General features: G+C 39.7%; 1 protein-coding gene across 2 annotated transcripts in view; it reads left to right on the top strand.

Moving 5' to 3' along the window:
* The window catches only part of CUX1 (cut like homeobox 1), a 317,286-nt gene that overhangs the window by 197,824 nt on the left and 102,244 nt on the right, over positions 1-17,218 (top strand). The window contains exons 12-17 of one of the 2 annotated variants that reach the window (XM_007421772.4): positions 866-924; positions 3,196-3,244; positions 4,741-4,840; positions 5,940-6,611; positions 10,475-10,540; positions 16,031-16,132. In XM_007421772.4, the coding sequence (XP_007421834.1) occupies positions 866-924; positions 3,196-3,244; positions 4,741-4,840; positions 5,940-6,611; positions 10,475-10,540; positions 16,031-16,132 (1,048 nt within the window). The remainder of the gene's footprint in view (positions 1-865; positions 925-3,195; positions 3,245-4,740; positions 4,841-5,939; positions 6,612-10,474; positions 10,541-16,030; positions 16,133-17,218) is intronic. The other variant, XM_007421774.4, reaches the window with a different exon arrangement.

Below are 17,218 nucleotides of genomic sequence, written 5' to 3' on the forward strand. Positions count from 1 at the left end.
GTTAAAAAAAATAAATAACAACTCAATCCTTGTTCAATCACATCATTGATTCATCTGTGGATGAATACTAGAGATGTCTAACAGTGAAAGTCCCATATTGCTTATGGTCTTATATGTTGAAAGCAGAACTTTAAACCTAATTTGATAGATCATTGCAACCAGTGCAGTTGCTTCACCAGAGATGTAATGTGAGTACCACCAGGCACTTCATTCAGGATCATCCATAGTTTTCAGATCAAGCATAAATAGAGACATAATAATCCACCCTTGAGTCTACCAGTGTGTAAATAACGTTTGCTAGTCTGCACCCATTCAGGAAAGGATATCATTGGTTTATTAACTAAATAAGAAAATAGGTACTCCTGATCACAAGAGTCACTTAGGCCATAAGTGTAAATTAGAACTCTAGAACCTTCGTGACAAAATGCGTGCCTGTTTCTTCTAAGAAAGCACAACCCCATTTAGAATAGGCAGACTGTCCAAATCCTGTGTTTGGGAATTATCCACGAACCAAAAGGTCATCTTAGGTCAGGATTTCTCATTTGCTCTCTCATTTCATCTAGACACGCAATCTCTCCCAATGATATATAGAAGTAGAGCCAATGTCATTGACTTTGGGTTATAAACCACAGGAAATCAATTTGTTTATGGCACTCTATGAGCAACAACAACTATATCTATCTATGATAGTGGTTGATAAAAAGACATATCATTTCTCTCATTGTTTTTGTGACTGAAACAAATTGAATCCTTAAGAATTTCTTACCATTTTTTTTTTATATTCTTTTCCTAACTTTGTAGGAAGGCCAAATTGTGCAATGAGAATCTAATCAAAATTATTTTTCATTTCTTTATTGCCTATAAGCAACTGGAAGAAAAGTTGAAGGTGCAAGCTGACTATGATGAGGTTAAGAAAGAATTAAAGTAAGTGTAACTACCACTGAGTTGCTGCGTTTTTTTTCCCTGTAAAAATCAAATGGTTTTGTGTTAAGAATCAACTTGCAATCACCAAGCCAAAAAAAAAGAAAAGAAATGAACCCTTTGTCAGTTAGGGATATTGATCTATGATACTGAGTGAGTTTAGTATTATGGCACCCGTACACATCATATATACAAAGAAATTTTGGGAATTGTGAGCGTCTTGAACATTGTCTACAGTCTTCAGTCTCTTTATGGAATTGTTTTTGTGAAAATATAAGAGAGCCTCTTTGGGTCCTTAATTTTAATGTGCCCTATATTCAAATAGAAAACATATTCTCCAAATACCAGTTAAGCAACCAAAATGCCACTACATCTGGTCAAGATTTGTAGAGACCCAAATTTTACAGACAGACCTCCAAAAGGGGGAAAACTCTTAAAGGAGAAAGTAACTCCCCAAGTAAGTGAATTGGATTGGATATGCTCAGTTATCAGAAAGTGCTGACTGTTGAGTGAAGTTTAAAGAGACGATGGGTAGGAGCCAGAGTGGACTGGGGGAACCTGGGGGAAAAAAACCTGTAGCCTGGCTAGAACCTTGAACAGAGGCGCTGCCTGCTGCATTTTGTTGTTGTTCTTGTAGGTCCCACTTATATTTATCAGTTTTGTTAGCTGCCTTGTGGACATGCTTAAAGTTCAGATAGGCACTGTAGACGGACCCATTCGAAAAGAGAGTTGATCTGACATGTAGAAAAAGGAAGAGAAGATACTCTGAAAATTTTAGGGACTGACAGAGGAAAGCAGAAATATTTTTTGGAGGAAGCAGTATGAAGTGAAGAATAAAACTTTACCAGCAGAGCTCTAAAAATAATCATTTCAGGAGATCCAGATTTATTTACTGATTTTATTTGTAATATGATTTGAATCCCACCTTTCTGCCCATAGGGTACTCATACCATCTCTGTCCCCCTATCTGCTCTGGCATATTGTCCACCCACAATACCTTTTTCATACACTAGCTTATATTCTAGTGTGAAATAGGTGGTCATTTGTCAGCAGTACTCCTCTGCACTGTATGTACAACAAAAGTAGTCAGTCTCCATTCAGAAAAATAAATGGACTTGTTCCTGATGTCAAAAATGAGTTATGTCCAAATACAGAGAAGGAAACACTTAAACTCTCTGGGATAATATGAGTGATCTCAAGATGGTTGTCCTTGAAAAAAATCCTAAAGACTGATTTTATATGAAATAACTGAGTTGAAATGTATTCATGTGGAGCTTTAACACTATTTTTCAAGGATTAGGTGGAGACCATTTCTTATCACTCTGCATGTGTTAAATGGCTTACTGGTGGTAGAATGTGTCACACCTAACAACTGTTTTGTGAATGTCCACTGTCAAGAAAGTAATTATCACTGTCTGTACCATCTACTTCGCATTTTCCTTTGACCTTACTGCTTACAGTTCCACCCACCCAATGAGTGTGTATTCATACAATGTACACGAAGTCATATGTATTTCTCTGTCACAAGATACTTCATGAAAGCTTATGCATGTAAGTGTGTGAGTCCTTATGGTGCCACTTGGTTTTGCTGCATCAAGAGTAATACAACTATTATTCCAGAAATTATTTTAATGTACCTGGAAATGATGTTAATGTTTAATGAGCCTTCTAGGTTTTATAAGAAATATCAAGCAATTATTTGGTCCTGTCACCTTGGAACAGCTGGTTATTTAAATGAAAAAGAGCATGTCTTCCTTTTAAAAGCCTGCAGTGTGTTGGGCCATGGAAATAATTTGTGTGTACTGTAGTTTTCTTGATAAGTGAGCTAGTATGTTTTACATAGATTTACATTTTACATATCATGGGTATTATGATGATGGTGGTGGTGATTTCCTGGTTTGTGTTGGCTTTTTTGCTGTTTTATTGTGATTATGTTCCCTTTTCCCTTCAAGCAGCATACATATACATTTATATTGTTTCTGACAGTTTAAAATGTTATATCCTTATTAACCTTTAAATTTATGTTACAAATGGGCCTAGTGGGACCCCACTGTGCAGTGATTTAGGGGACATTTGAGAAGATGCTTTTCTCTGATAACTAGCATAAATAGTTATTCTATATTCATTATCAGATTATATGATTCCAAAGAAAAGTTGTTAAAGTTATCACTTAGGGTGTTCCTGGAGAGCTGAAAATTACAGTGTTAATGCCCTTTAGCACAGCTGTTAAGAAAGGACAGAGCGGAAAATAACTCTTCCCTTCTTCCACTACAGCATCCTGAAGTCCATGGAGTTTGCGCCATCTGACGGCTCAAGCATCCAGGTAATTTTCTGGCAGAGCAAAGCTGGATGGTTTTTTTGAATGCTGGCTTGGATTGGGAACTCTGGGGTAGAACTTAGTATTCAAATGTAGTGAGAGCTTGTAAGAATTGTGCGTGATCACAGCTGTTGTACTTCTCTTCTTGATGGAAAAATCTGCTCTCTCTGTTAGCTGATGTTCACAATGTGGCTGTTGTTTTGTTTCTGGTATTGGATATTGGTATTAGTAACAGTATTAATGACATTATGGAGGAAAGTAATATAGAAAAGACAAGAATTGAAGTGGGGACTCATGGTTTAGAACTTCCCTGAGCCACAAGCTCCTTCAGTGACCACTGGTTTATAAGATGATCTGACAGAATTACTTCACTTGTCACATTTACCTTGGCGTATGAAATCTTGGTCCCATTGGCTCCTCCCGTGAGCAGCACACTTAGCACACCAACTAGTGAGGATTTGATCATCATCACACACCATTTGTGGAAGGATTCAACAGGCTCTTACCTACCTAAGCCTAGTTTATTGTGACTTGCATAGTAATGCAAGATGTATGACGATGATTAGAATGATTGGAATTACCCAAATAGGTGACTGTTTGGAAAGCTGGGATTAAGATGAACGTTCTGGAATCTTAACATGTTAATGCAGATGACAAAAGAGGTTGTACTCCCCTACTTTATACACAAACACAATTCTCTCCACTGATGTATGAGCACTGAGCTGATAATTACATGAATAATAATTAACAAAGCCAATCCATTTATAACATAAATATCGGGGAGGGGGTTAACTCCAGTTTCCCTTATTATCTCAGTTTCAGAGAGAAAGAGGGATTTGGCAATTTGAACCATCTCGTGATCTGAAAACTACAACAGCTTTCCCAGTCTGCTGGGATTGCAACTCCCAGAATTCTCTCACTAAACTGAAAATTCCGTGAATTAGTCTCAACACATTTCAAGGGTGTCAGATTTTCCACATTGACTTCATTGTCATTACATGTATGATATTCTAAAAGCAGTGACTAGAATCCTAAGTTCAAAATTGTCTTAAATGCACAATTGAACTAAATTAAATCTTGTGCAAAAGGGAAGTATCCCCAACTTCCTTTGCTGCATATTCATTTCACTGGATCAAAGGTTACAAATTGGATGCTTTCATCTTTAGTACAAACTCTCTCAGTGGTTTTGATGATTGAGAGCTATGTGCAGGGAAAGGGAAAGGAATGGCTTTGGTTACTGCTTTCGTTTGTCCCTTCTTTTCATAGCACTTGAAACGTCATGTTGCAAGGAAGATAAGTCCTGATAGTGCTGTGTCTAAAGACAAGCAGGTGTAAAACATGATGTAATGTAGCATTTAAACAATCCCTACAGCCACTAAGCAAAACAGTGCACTGCCATAGACTAGAATCTGCACTCTTTTGAATTCCCACCCTACCATCCTGAGAAGATACCCTGAGCCAGCTCCCCATTCTTTCCCTTTGTTCTCTCTACATTTCCATAGGATGCTGCATCAAAACCACTGGAGGTCTTACTGCTGGAGAAAAACCGCCTGCTGCAGTCAGAGAATGCCACGTTGCGGATCACAAACAGTGACCTGAGTGGTAAGTGGATGGGAAAAAAATAGGTAATTATTATTTAGGTTGTGCTTGCTCTCAGGAGGTGAGGATGTGGAAAAGGAAGGAGATTTGAACCCAAGGCCACTGCATGACAAAAAGATGAATGGTGAGCAAGAATCTTGTCTTACGTTGGATTCCCCTTTTATACTATAGATGATAGAATCAGACTTGGAGCCCTTAGAGAAATGGTAACGGTTAAGAAGAAGAAATGTTCTCCTATGTTGTGATGAGCAGCATTGTAGCCTGCCTTCCCTTTCAATTGTTTAGTCTGACAGGGATGTTATTTCTCATGCACACCTTTCCCAAGACATAGATTGGCGTTTCAGAGAGACCCTGTCTTGTTTTCGGAGCTGATACATTCATCCAAATCCTGACTGCCTTTATTTCCACGAGCGGTGAATTTTGGCTTCATTTGGCTGCTTACGTGTTTTGTTTGGAAGAGATGCTTTGCATGCCATAAACGAACAATACGAGTGGGGTCTCCAAATAGAGCTTTTTTGATTAAGGTTTCTAGATCTGGTGCCTAACGTGTCACTGGGCAGTTGGGCGATTGCTGCCTTGTGCATAGTTTCTGTGTTCTTCTGTGGCTTCCTTTGAGCAATGATTTCTATGCCTTGTGTGTGTTTCATCTAGCATTTATAAATGTTTGCTGCATTTGGGTTCAAACAAGGTCTGTTCTTGTGTGAGGGAGGGTTGGAATGACTCAAATGTGCAAGGAACCAAAGTAATTTTTGTGTGTTGTCAATGAATTTTAAACAAAAACAAAAGAATTATGTAACTGCACTTCATGTCATTGTTCTGCTGCTAATATTTGGAAGGGGGATTCTCCAGGCTGCAACATACAAGAAAGGTGCAAACATGAAATGCATGTTGTTTGTCTTGGGGGCCTCGTTTGGCTTATTAAAATTTAAAGAAACAAACAAAAACCCAAACCACTTCCTTCATTGGCCCTTATTTAAAGAACAAAACAAAACACAACCTGCGCTATTTTTCCCTTTCGTGGGGCAAGCTCTGCATTTTGGTCTTGGTTTCCCCCCCTCCTTTTTGATCCCCCATAATGCATTATGTTTGACCTTCCTTGTAGGGTCAGCCAGGAGAAAAGGGAAAGACCAGCCTGAGAGTCAGCGTCCTGCAACCTTGCCGGCCTCCCCTCCTCCTCAGTTGCCCCGCAATGCAGGGGAGCAGGCTTCCAATACTAATGGTACACACCAGTTCTCACCAACGGGTTTAAGTCAAGACTTTTTCAGCTCATCCTTGGCAAGCTCCGGCTTACCCCTGGCTTCTACAGGAAAATTTGCACTAAGCTCTCTCCTCCAGCGCCAACTTATGCAGTCCTTCTACTCCAAGGCAATGCAGGAAGCGGGAAGCACAAGCATGATTTTTTCAGTAGGTCCCTACAGCACAAACTCCATATCTTCCCAAAGCCCCTTGCAACAAAGCGCAGACGTCAACGGCCTGGCCCCGTCACCCAACCAATCAGAAAGCACCGGCAGCACCTCAGAAGGTGAGGAGATAGACACAGCTGAAATTGCACGTCAGGTCAAAGAGCAGTTGATCAAGCACAATATCGGACAGCGGATCTTTGGACACTACGTCTTGGGACTTTCTCAAGGGTCTGTGAGTGAGATTCTGGCTCGACCTAAACCATGGAACAAGCTGACAGTGAGAGGCAAGGAGCCATTCCATAAAATGAAGCAGTTCCTTTCTGATGAGCAAAACATCTTGGCATTGCGCAGCATCCAAGGCAGGCAGAGAGGTGAGTGAGGAGGCTTTGGCTTCCAGCTTCTCTTTTGACATCTATTGTGTTTGATTAGATAGGAGACCCAGTCAAAAGAGACTGCAAGTGGGTGTGCGTATCTGGCTGATGATGTTGTCTGCTTGGTGTTCAGTGGACGCAGATTGTTTTGTGGAATGAATAGGGAGCACCTTGCTATGGCTCAAGCTGAAATAGAGTAAGAGAGAGGCGTCTAAGGGATGTGCTCCAGCTCCGTGGGAAGGGATGTGAACTGTAAAAAAAAAAAAAAAAAAAGCCACCATGCAGCTTGTGTTCATTTCTGTGGGGCTGACCTTGGAGAAAGATTTCAACGGGCTGCGACTTGTGGAAGCTGGTTGGAGAGTATACCTTTTAAACTATCTCTCATACATTGGGCAGCAGTGAAAGGAGGGTTGTTGGGTTTTTTTAAGGTTAACTTTGTAGAAAACTTTATGTATCCTGCATGATGAAACTACAGTAGGACAGGTTTTATCATAACATGATCCCTCAAAATATTTTTTTGTTGTTGTTGAGCATACATTACAGGAGAATTTTTAAAAAGGTAAAACTAGTGCTAGGACCACTTCTCATTCATGTGGCAAATCTCACTTGATTTCCAATGAAAAAGATAGTATTTGAAATGAATTCTAATCATTGAGGACCATTACATTTCACCCTCTCTGCAGCATCCATGTGGGGTCTCCTGAGCTTCCGTAAATCTAGCCCTCTTGCCTATAAGCTTAACAAGTCCATTAGGCTGCTAGACTGAGAATAATTTATTATGGTCCCTTGTATTGGGGCCAAGCAGATCCATATATGACAAAAGCAGCTGGTGGCAGGTTGGCTAGGGAGGTGGGTATGACAGCACAAGGAAGAAGCAGGACAGATAGAAAGCTCATTGAGCTTTATTAATGAATGGGATTGGAAGTTGCCCATGTGATACAGAGATGAAATAGGCATGTACTCTGTCCCAGCACTATTTCCCTTTAACCACTCCCAGCCCCATTCTCTCAAAAATCCATTGCAGAAATAAAACTTCTCTAAGAAACATATTTGATTGGCTTAAGAGTCATAGGGTGGAAGGAGTTTCCAGTCTTTTCCTTTACGCAGACCACGATCACTGAAAGCTTTAGAGGACCATCATATAAGCCAGGAGTTGGCACTATGGCATGCGTGAACCCCCAAAATGGTGTTCATAGACTTTAGATTTAAGTAAATTTTAATTTACATTTTTTTCCCAAAAAATCAAATGACTAATATTCTGAGAGATTGCAAACTCATTGTAATCTCAACATATATGTAAAGCAAAGGTAGGCAGAAGGTCCCATATTCCTCAGTTGAAAGTATCTTAGGTAGCAGTGCTGGGAAAAATTTGGGACAGCTATTTGTTCACTTCTTAAGATCAAAAGTTCACTTATAGTCCAAATGTACATTTTGGGGGGCCACTTTATTAGAATTATATATCATAAGCTTTATTTATTTTAGAATATTAAATCTACATCCTGCCCAGTAATCAATATTGTCTGGCAATTTACAATAAAAGAGAAGAAAATTGATATCCCAGGAAGGCACAAAATGCAAACGTAAAATGTGAAACAGAATAGACCAATATTCTGGCAATATATCAGTTTGATAAACACAGTGAAATCAATATTAACTGACAATAGAAGAAAAGTATACAGGTAGTCCTTGTTTAGCGACTGCCTCATACAGCGACCATTCGCAGTTACAACAGTGATGAAAAAGTAGCTTTGCAACCAATCTTCACATTTATAACCTTTGCAAGTCTGTAAAGCAAAGGAAAGCTGAAGCAAGATCATAAGTATAGTCACAGATTCACTTAGCGACTGCTTCGCTTAACAACCGGGTTGCCAATCCCAGTTGTGATCACTAAATGAGGACTACCTGTACACTTTTCTTCTATTGTCAATTCAAAACATAAGCGTTTGAGATTCAGTAGCCTGGGACTATAAAGTGTAGGCATGAATGGAATAGACTGCACTGGGCTTTGAAACACAGACCTGATGTGAATGCAACAGCACCATTTCTTTGCTGAATGGTAATAGGAAGAGGAGGGAGAAGAGAGAATGATGACAGCTCCATTCCCCTGGTAAAATTAGTATTCCTTTAAGGAAGAATTGCATGATGTCTCAATCACACCTTCATAAATATTACTAGGTCATCAGGTCTTGTGGCTTTTCCTTGGATTCAGAAATGTCCTCTTTAGCGGTAACCATTGTCCTCCTACATCATGAATTTCAGTCTTTGAAACTGTATTTGCACCCATGTGTTCACCCATACTTCGAGCCAGAAGTATAAACATGTGGCCATGGGAGACTTCTTATATGTGCAGTAAATGTTATACATAGCACAGGGTTAAAACTGGTCATGTTATCTTAGAAGATAACATTTGAGATCAAACTGTATAATTCTGAGGGGTATAAGAGTTCATAAGCAGGAATTGCCGGGTCGCTATTGAAGGATGGGGATTGCAGAGGGACAGAAATGAAACTTAACAAGAGTGCTGGTCTCTACATGCTGCAAACTGGAGCATTCCAGTTGTATTAAGGAATATAAAACAACCGTATATTTTGTAACGATCCCTTAAGTTTGATATGGTGTAAGTCCTCATCTTATCCAAGGATGGCGAATGCTGGAAATGCATTCCATGGAGGAACTTGTTTCTAAAGTAGGAGAGATGCTACTCTCTCCAATAAAAGCAAAATGTCCTCCTTGGACCCAGTAGAGTCAAAGCAGGTGGGCAATGCCCAACTGCAGCTGTTGTCTTTTCTCCACAGCTGTGAAGGCTGAAAACATGAATTCTTGGCCACATAAATTTTCTCATACAGTGTATAATGTTAATACAGTAGCCAGTGGCAGCCCAGTTAGATGCACCTTAACACGCAAAGGTTATACACAATTGGCTAGTGCTTACAATAATACAAGACTACATATGTGCAAAAGGCATTTCCTGTATTCTCTATATTCTCATTCTTGTATTCTCCGGCATATAAGAAGAAAGAAAAGGAGGAACGAAATAGGAAATGGAGCTTGGGGGACTGGAGTGAAAAGCCAGTTATTCCGTGCTTAGCTCCCTCTCGGGATATCTGATATGTCCAAAATTCTGCTACTCATAATTTAAAAGAAGATAACATTATACTGGCATTTTTTTAAAAAAGTACAGTATAGAATAAAGATCATGATAGTCAACCATTTCCTGCCCACTTTTGATTTTCATATGGCGCTAACTGGTACAGTTGGCTTGTCCCTTCTTACTATTATATTACATGGTGCTTTAGATATTCACTTTGGAACAAACCTCTTTGCCAGTGTTTGTATGAAATAATACAAATTGAGACTTTTCCCCCCTTTCTTCCTGAAGTGAAATTGCTTGCTTTTCTAATCAGTGTGCTTTTATTTGGAAGAGGAGCTTTAAAGGGAATGGGTATTTGGGGAGGTGTTGTGTGTTTCTTTGAAGCAGAGCATCCCTACATTGCCAAGGAGTGTTTATAGCATCTTGCAGCATGTTCCCTTTCTTGGGATCATCTGTTCTTTAAGAATTACTGGCCCATCTCTGTCTTTTTGTACCTTTTAGATGTTTATTTATATCTTTCTAATCTCCTTTTGATGCATAGATATAATCTTTATTAACCAACAGTCTGCCTTGCTTACTTTTTCCAAGTAGCCAGACCTAGAAGGTTTATGAGCTGCTTGATTTCACTGCTGCCCTTGCTCACCATCCATTCCTTCCTTCCCTCCCCAACCCCTATAAGTATTAGGCAGTTCTTGTTTCATCTCACAGCCCAAAGTTATAAGAAGAACCACCCCCTGATTGTTTTGTTCTTACCCAACTTGTTTTTCAACAGAGAATCCAGGCCAGAACCTGAGCAGGCTATTTCAGGAAGTACCGAAACGAAGAAATGGGTCAGAAGGTACGTCACAGGCAGGTGTTTCTCTTTGCGGTTGATCTTTGGGAAGTGAAGTGTGCTTAGTTGTGTGTCGTCTTTATTGTTGTTGCTATAAACACAAAGGGGTGCAGTTTGATTCTGGCCTGGAATCTGAGAGAAAAACAGACAGTGGGCCCTGTGCAGCTATAACATGGACTCCTTCCAAGCTACATTTGAAATTACTTCCTCCCTCCTATTCCTCTCCAGATCAGTTCCATAGCCCATTGTTCCCTGCATTAGCAGGATTTCATGTTATAAGTAGACCAAACCATGCTTGGTGCTAACCAAAGTTATCCTGAGAATCAGTGTTTGAAATAAGTATAGGTTTACAAACACTCATTCTGAGGTCATCCCTGACTAGCATCCACATGGTGTCAGTGCACAGATAATATAAAATCATGTTGATGCTGGATGAGGAAAAGAGGAAGAGGGATGGTAAATGATGGTTTGCAGAGAGTCAGTGCTATATCTGTACTGGTGCAGTAAGTATAAAACAAACCATGGGTTAGCATCCAGATTACTTGTCCCCTCTTTCCTCTCCTTCTAATTCTATTGCTGTACTAACTTGGCTCCTTCAAGTAAAACTCCTGTCTCACTTAGGCAAAGCTGGACTCCCCTACTATTAATCCCACTAGTTTTCTGTGCTTCTTCCAAGGAGCCCAGGTCAGCACCCATGGGAATAATCCCATTTTATAAGGCTACAAGTGACTAAGTGGCCACATGGTAAGTTTCATGGCAGAGCCATTGCTTCAAGTCTGATGTGATGAACTGATATATCATACTGGCTCTTGTAGCCTTTGTGGCTTCTTGGTGTCTGAGTTTCACAGTCAAAAGTGATATTGGTATGAAAAGTTAAGTGTTTGTGTGGGGTATGTGTAGAGTTGACTCTTCTATGACTCTTAAGCAATGCAAGCCATGTTTCCTTCTTCTGTGGGCTTGAATAGATGTGCATATTGATTGAATTGCCATCAGAAACATAGAAATGTAGAAGTGCATACAGGAATGCAAGGCCATTTCAGCTAGATATATCAGTATTTGATAGCAAATGTGATGCTAAAATGCCATCAGTGTTTTGAGAACTTGAGGCAGTAAGGAAGCATGTGCTGTAGAATGAAGTAGAATCATCTCTATGCTAAATATACTTCCTACTCAAAAACCACCTTAATAAAATAGGGGCTAATGCAACATTCAAACAATGCAGCATACTATGGCTAGTGGGCAGAATGTGGCCAGTTTTTAACCAGGTTCATAGTTCACAGTTCATAGCTCAGCAGTTAACTCCCTTTGGTGGCCTTAAGAAATTTGCTTGTGCTCATAGATTTAGAACTATACTCAGAATGGCTTATAACTTAGTTTTGCATATGTAGAATCACTACACTAATACTGTAGAAACTTTTTATTTAGTTGGTTGTGCAATTGATTCTTTAAAAGGGGAATTAAGGCTATAGTCATAATTCTATCTATTTTGCAAGATCAATGAAAATTGTTTCTGAGCAAATCTGTTTCAGATTGCAACGTACAATTCTGTTTCAGGACATGGGCCAAAATGAAATGAAGTACTCCTCAAAGTCCATTTTTTTCAGATATGAATGTTGATGCTTGTCCTTCCTTAGATCCTTAAAGAAGCTATATCTATTATGGGGCTCACATGGTAGCCATTTGAGTTAAGGAGGCAGCAGCAGGGTGAACAAAACATGGTCACGCCGTAGCACTCTCTTCTTAATGCCTCCTTAACTCATGTTAAGGAGTTAACACATTAACATTGTTTTCCTAAGAATGTGCACCTACCATGCACGCCCAGAAAAAAGCATGACTTCGAGATAAGGAGCCTTTGACAGATACATTGAGCACACCAACACCAGATCCAAAGCACCTTTCCCACTGTGGATCTGAATACTGCATACATCTATGTACTAATGACCCATCCATGGCTTTTTCAAACTAGCTTCTTTTCTTGACATGAACCAAGAAAATATGCTGCAATTTTAGATTTCTTTCTCTGGCTTGTTTCAAGGCTGAACAGACTAAAGATCCTTATTTTGCACAGCCCAGATAGCTTAGCTAAGGAAGCTGTCAATGGCTCATTGACAACACCTGGTCACTGGATATTCAGCAAACATTTGCCAGCCAGCTAATCCATAAACATAGCGTAGCCTGATAGGCGAACCATGATCTGTATTTTATACACTCCCTCTTTCTCCTACATGAGCTGACATGAGTATTTAGACCAGGGATAAGGAATCTGTAACTCTCCAGGTGTTATTCAATTTCATCTTTCATTTTTATTTTTAATTTCAGCAGGTTTGACATGTTTGATCTGCTGCTTTTAAACTCAGCTTTTAACAGAACTGTTTTCTGTGTTCAGCGTTTTACATTTTCTGGCTCTTTGATTTTCTGTAGTGAATGCCTTATTTATTTACTCGATTTATATATCCGCCCATCTCTACCCCCTCTGACATGACTCTAAGCAGCTTACAATAAAACAAATAAAAACACAAAATACATAATATAAAACAAAAATAAAAGGACATAGCAGCCCAGCATGATCTAACCTATCATCCATACAATCAGAAGTTGGGCTCTAACCCACACCCAGGGCCTCAGGCTCAAGCGCAAAGCCAAGCTTTCAAGGCCTTATGAAAAGCCATGGCCAATCCAATCTGAGGGGGAATGATGTTCCAAAAGGCAGGTGCCAAGGCAGAAAAGGCTCTCCTTCTGGGCCCCGCCAGCCAACACTCCCTAGCTGACAGTATCTAGAGCATGCCTTTCCTGCCATAAGCCATTTTGGCTGTAATTTCCACAAAACTGAAAGATTAATAATAAAAATATAAGAATGATAATACTGTGGACTACTTAAGAGGACAGAGCAAAAATTGTAAAAAAAAAAAAAAAAAAGGAACAGCATCATCAGTACAGAGCACAGATCATAAAAAGTGTGCACGTGTTGGCGTAGGTACATTGATGCATTTATTTTTAATTTGTATTATTTTTTAAAAAGCACAGTGTATTTTATATCCTTGTAGAAGTCTGTGGCCAGGGGATCTCTATGCCTGCTTAGTCTCCCACCCAAGTGCTGCTAATGGTAGAAGGGCAGCATCAAGATCCCCCATTCTCCCTTCATAGGGTTCTCAGTCTGGAAGGGAAAATTGGGCTGGACAATCTTTTAGATAGAAGGTCTTCCATGGACTATCCTTAGTACTAAAGCAAGTCATGAGACAGTATACCTAAGGACTGGTGGGAATGAAGCCGTTTGAGCCCTAAGGAAAATAGTTGTATAAATTCTAAGTTATTAAACAAAGTGAAGTCACCGTTGTGCTATTATTTCTGATTTTTTTAAAACTCAGGGTAATTGCCTTAAATTCTTAAGAACTGGGTAATGAAGCACATAGGAATTTGGAACTTTTAAATGCATTCCCTCTTTTATGTTCAGTGTCTTGTTTTAATTAAATGGTAGAACAAGGAGTTGACTAACTTCTGGGAGAAAATTACTTCCTCTGATGACTGCAGATAGTGTTAGGATTGTCCTTCTGCCTCCCTCTCCCTTAAAGGCTGCTATTTCAGCAAACTGAACTTGCATTTGAATGCCTTCAAGGGCAGTACTTAAAGACGCAAGAGAGACAGATGGCCAATCTCCTACAACTGGAGAGGATATTCTGAAGTCTTTCCTGCAGATCTTCGAAGAAGCTGGGCCTCAGTTTGCCCCTCTCCCCATATTTTTGATTATGTCAGAAGAGGTATTTGTGAACATATGAGTTTTTGATATTTTCAGTCGGTTATTCTTGCTCAGTACTATGTATTCTGAATCAGTCATTTTGCAGGAATTCTTTAATTGGTTGCTATACTTGGATCATTCATATTTTGAATTCAGGGCCATAATAGAATTACATGAACCTGCAGAGAAGAATGGTTCCTTCTGACATGCTACTGTAGTTCACCTACTTCTTACAGCAACTGTTCAGTGTTTCATTCTTGGAAGGATGACATTAAGAACAGTAATGTTCAGGCATAACCTTAGGATCTCTGACAGGAGAACTTGGAATGTTTTGAAGGACTCTTCACCCACCTGCACTTTTACTGTTGTTACACACCAGTCAATCTAAATAGCCCAAGTATCTAAAAGTCCTGAAATCACTGATGGATGCCAGCACAGCAGAAGTCAGATAGATCTCATTACTCTGGTCTTTCTATCCATTTCAATGAACTGCGCAAAGCAGAAAATTCTGATGAATGGTGCTCCTATTAATTTGGGGGGGGGTGTGGAGCCAATAGGATTTTCTACCACAGGTGTTAAAATGCTATATCTGGCACCAACGTCTACTGCCTTTGGAAAATGGGAGGTACTTGATAATTGAAGATTGTAGGCAAGGCCCCCCATTAACATGCATTTGGTCTGCTTCCATTGAACTTTAAGTCTTAAAAGCAAGCACTGAGCTAAGTCTTGTTTTAAAGGAAGATTTGAATGCTATTTTGGCATATTGCCAATTTGGAAAATGACCAAAATAATTCAAACACACTACCCCCTCTAACTACACACTCCTTATGTCTGTTTTTTATTCCTGTCTGTAATACCGTGTTATATTTGGAATGATATTTTGTTTTTTAATGTTTAGCAGATTTTCTTTTTTAAAAAAGTATGGTAAAGGAAAAAGGCTTGCGATTTGTGTTCAGGAACTGTTCATGCTTTGGATGGAAATGGTCCATATACTTTCAAGAGAGGCTATATAAAATATTGTTTAATATCCTTGTTGTAAGAGTTTGCTGCTAACAAATTTTGCCATGTTATCTTAAATTCGTAGTGAGATTGATGAGGCAAAGCACATTAGTGGAGTACTAGAGCTCCAGGTCCTGGCTCCTATGCCTAGAAAATCCAGGGAAAAGGAGCAAGTGGGGCAGAGTGCAAGGGAATCCAGAAGAACCTCTGCTGCTTGGAGGAGATAAAACCAGGCTAGATAGCCCAGCTCAGTGACTGAGCTCATGCATGACACTAATCAGTGAACCATGATTTACAAACCATGATGCCTGGGTTAATGCAACCCACATAGTGCCGAGTCTACACTTAGAGTTTAGGTGCAATATATGAAATCAGCCAGTATGTCCATTAGAGGTATGGTCCCTTTTCGTCCAGTATCCTTAGAGCAGTTCACTTCTCTTTCATATTCTTTTGAAAATAATTGTGACCATGAAGGAAAGGGACACATTTGTGACATGTGACTGGGGACAGAACCAGGGACAAGTTAAAAGAGTAGATGTTTGAAATTCTAAACTCTAAAAGAAAAGCTGCAATAGTAGTAGAAGGCAGAACAAGGTAAGGCAGCTCTGCTTGTCCATAAGAAGATAACATAGAGCTGCAGCTGTTGATTTTATTCATTGGTTCATCTCCTTGTTATAGTTTTTATTGAGTAATTCACTGCTTTTGAGTCAAGTCACCACTGCTCAGAAGGTTGCTCAACAATTGATCATTTCTCCTCTCTTCAGGTAACATTACCACAAGAATCCGAGCTACAGAAGTTGGCTCTGATGAAGCTATCAAATCCATCCTGGAGCAAGCAAAAAGAGAGCTGCAGGTACAGAAAACAGGTAGGAGAACCCTGCTGTGCTGGCCTTTGAAGTTCAGGTTAACATGGAAACAGTGGTAAGTGCTTATGAGAGAGCAAATGACCTTGGGGCATTGTTTTCCTCAGTAGATTCCATTGCTAGAGGTTTATGGCTTAAAGAGTGTTTAGTTCTCCTTTATCTCGAGAAAATGCAATGCATTATGATATCCCAAACAGGCAATTTAAGGCTGAAATGTATTGATACAAAACATCTGTAAATTTAGTGGATGCCTCCAAAGTGTGAAGCTCTTTCCAAGACGTTTTCCTTCTAAGAGGGAGAGGAATCTACAGAGGGAGAGGAATGATTGGGAAGTTTGCACATTCCCCCAAAGTTTCTTATGTAGAAGCTACAATAAGTAAGAATATGTGGACATTTAAGCTCAAAGCTTATTATTATTATTATTATACTGGGTAGAAAGAAGAATACTGGCAAGGATGGTTAAAACAGTCTTAAAAGTACAGGGAAATGAAGTTTGGTGGAAAATAGCCAAGGTTCAACTTTAGTGGGCAGGAGAGCGGATAATAAAAATAAAATAAATGTAGCCAAGGCACAGGTCCAGTAGGCAGAAGAGATGGGATAAAGCAGATTGGTCCAGATTAGAGACATGCATTAAAAAAAGAGAAAGAAGATATGTCCTGGTGAGCTGGAAGCATTTATATGCTGAATGGATATGCTGGAAATGTCAGGGCATTGAGCACTTTTCCTTTTTCTCTGTGGCCTACATCTGACTCCTGAATATTCTCCTAACCTTATGGCTTGCTTATGAACCTGCTCACTGACTTGGGAACAAACTGTTTTAGAGTCAAGGAATGTTGTTTTCTGTTTTATATTAAATTGGCACGATTGAGCCATTGCTAAGTAAGATATGTACAGGTAGTCCTCAAGTTACGACCACAATTAGGACTGGAATTTCCATCGCTAGTGATGTGGTCATAACGTGCAACATCATGTGACCACATCGCTTAGCAACAGCAATCCCTGCACTTCCCATTGCTGTTGTTAAGTGAATTCAACTAGTCGTTAGCTGAGGACCCACCCCAATCCAAGCCATTCCGGGCTTAGTCCCTC

This window comes from Python bivittatus, unplaced genomic scaffold (genome assembly GCF_059951505.1).
Source record: "Python bivittatus isolate LINGU-HERP-01145 unplaced genomic scaffold, Pbiv_v1 ctg000690_np1212, whole genome shotgun sequence".
NCBI classification, from domain to species: Eukaryota; Metazoa; Chordata; class Lepidosauria; order Squamata; family Pythonidae; genus Python; species Python bivittatus.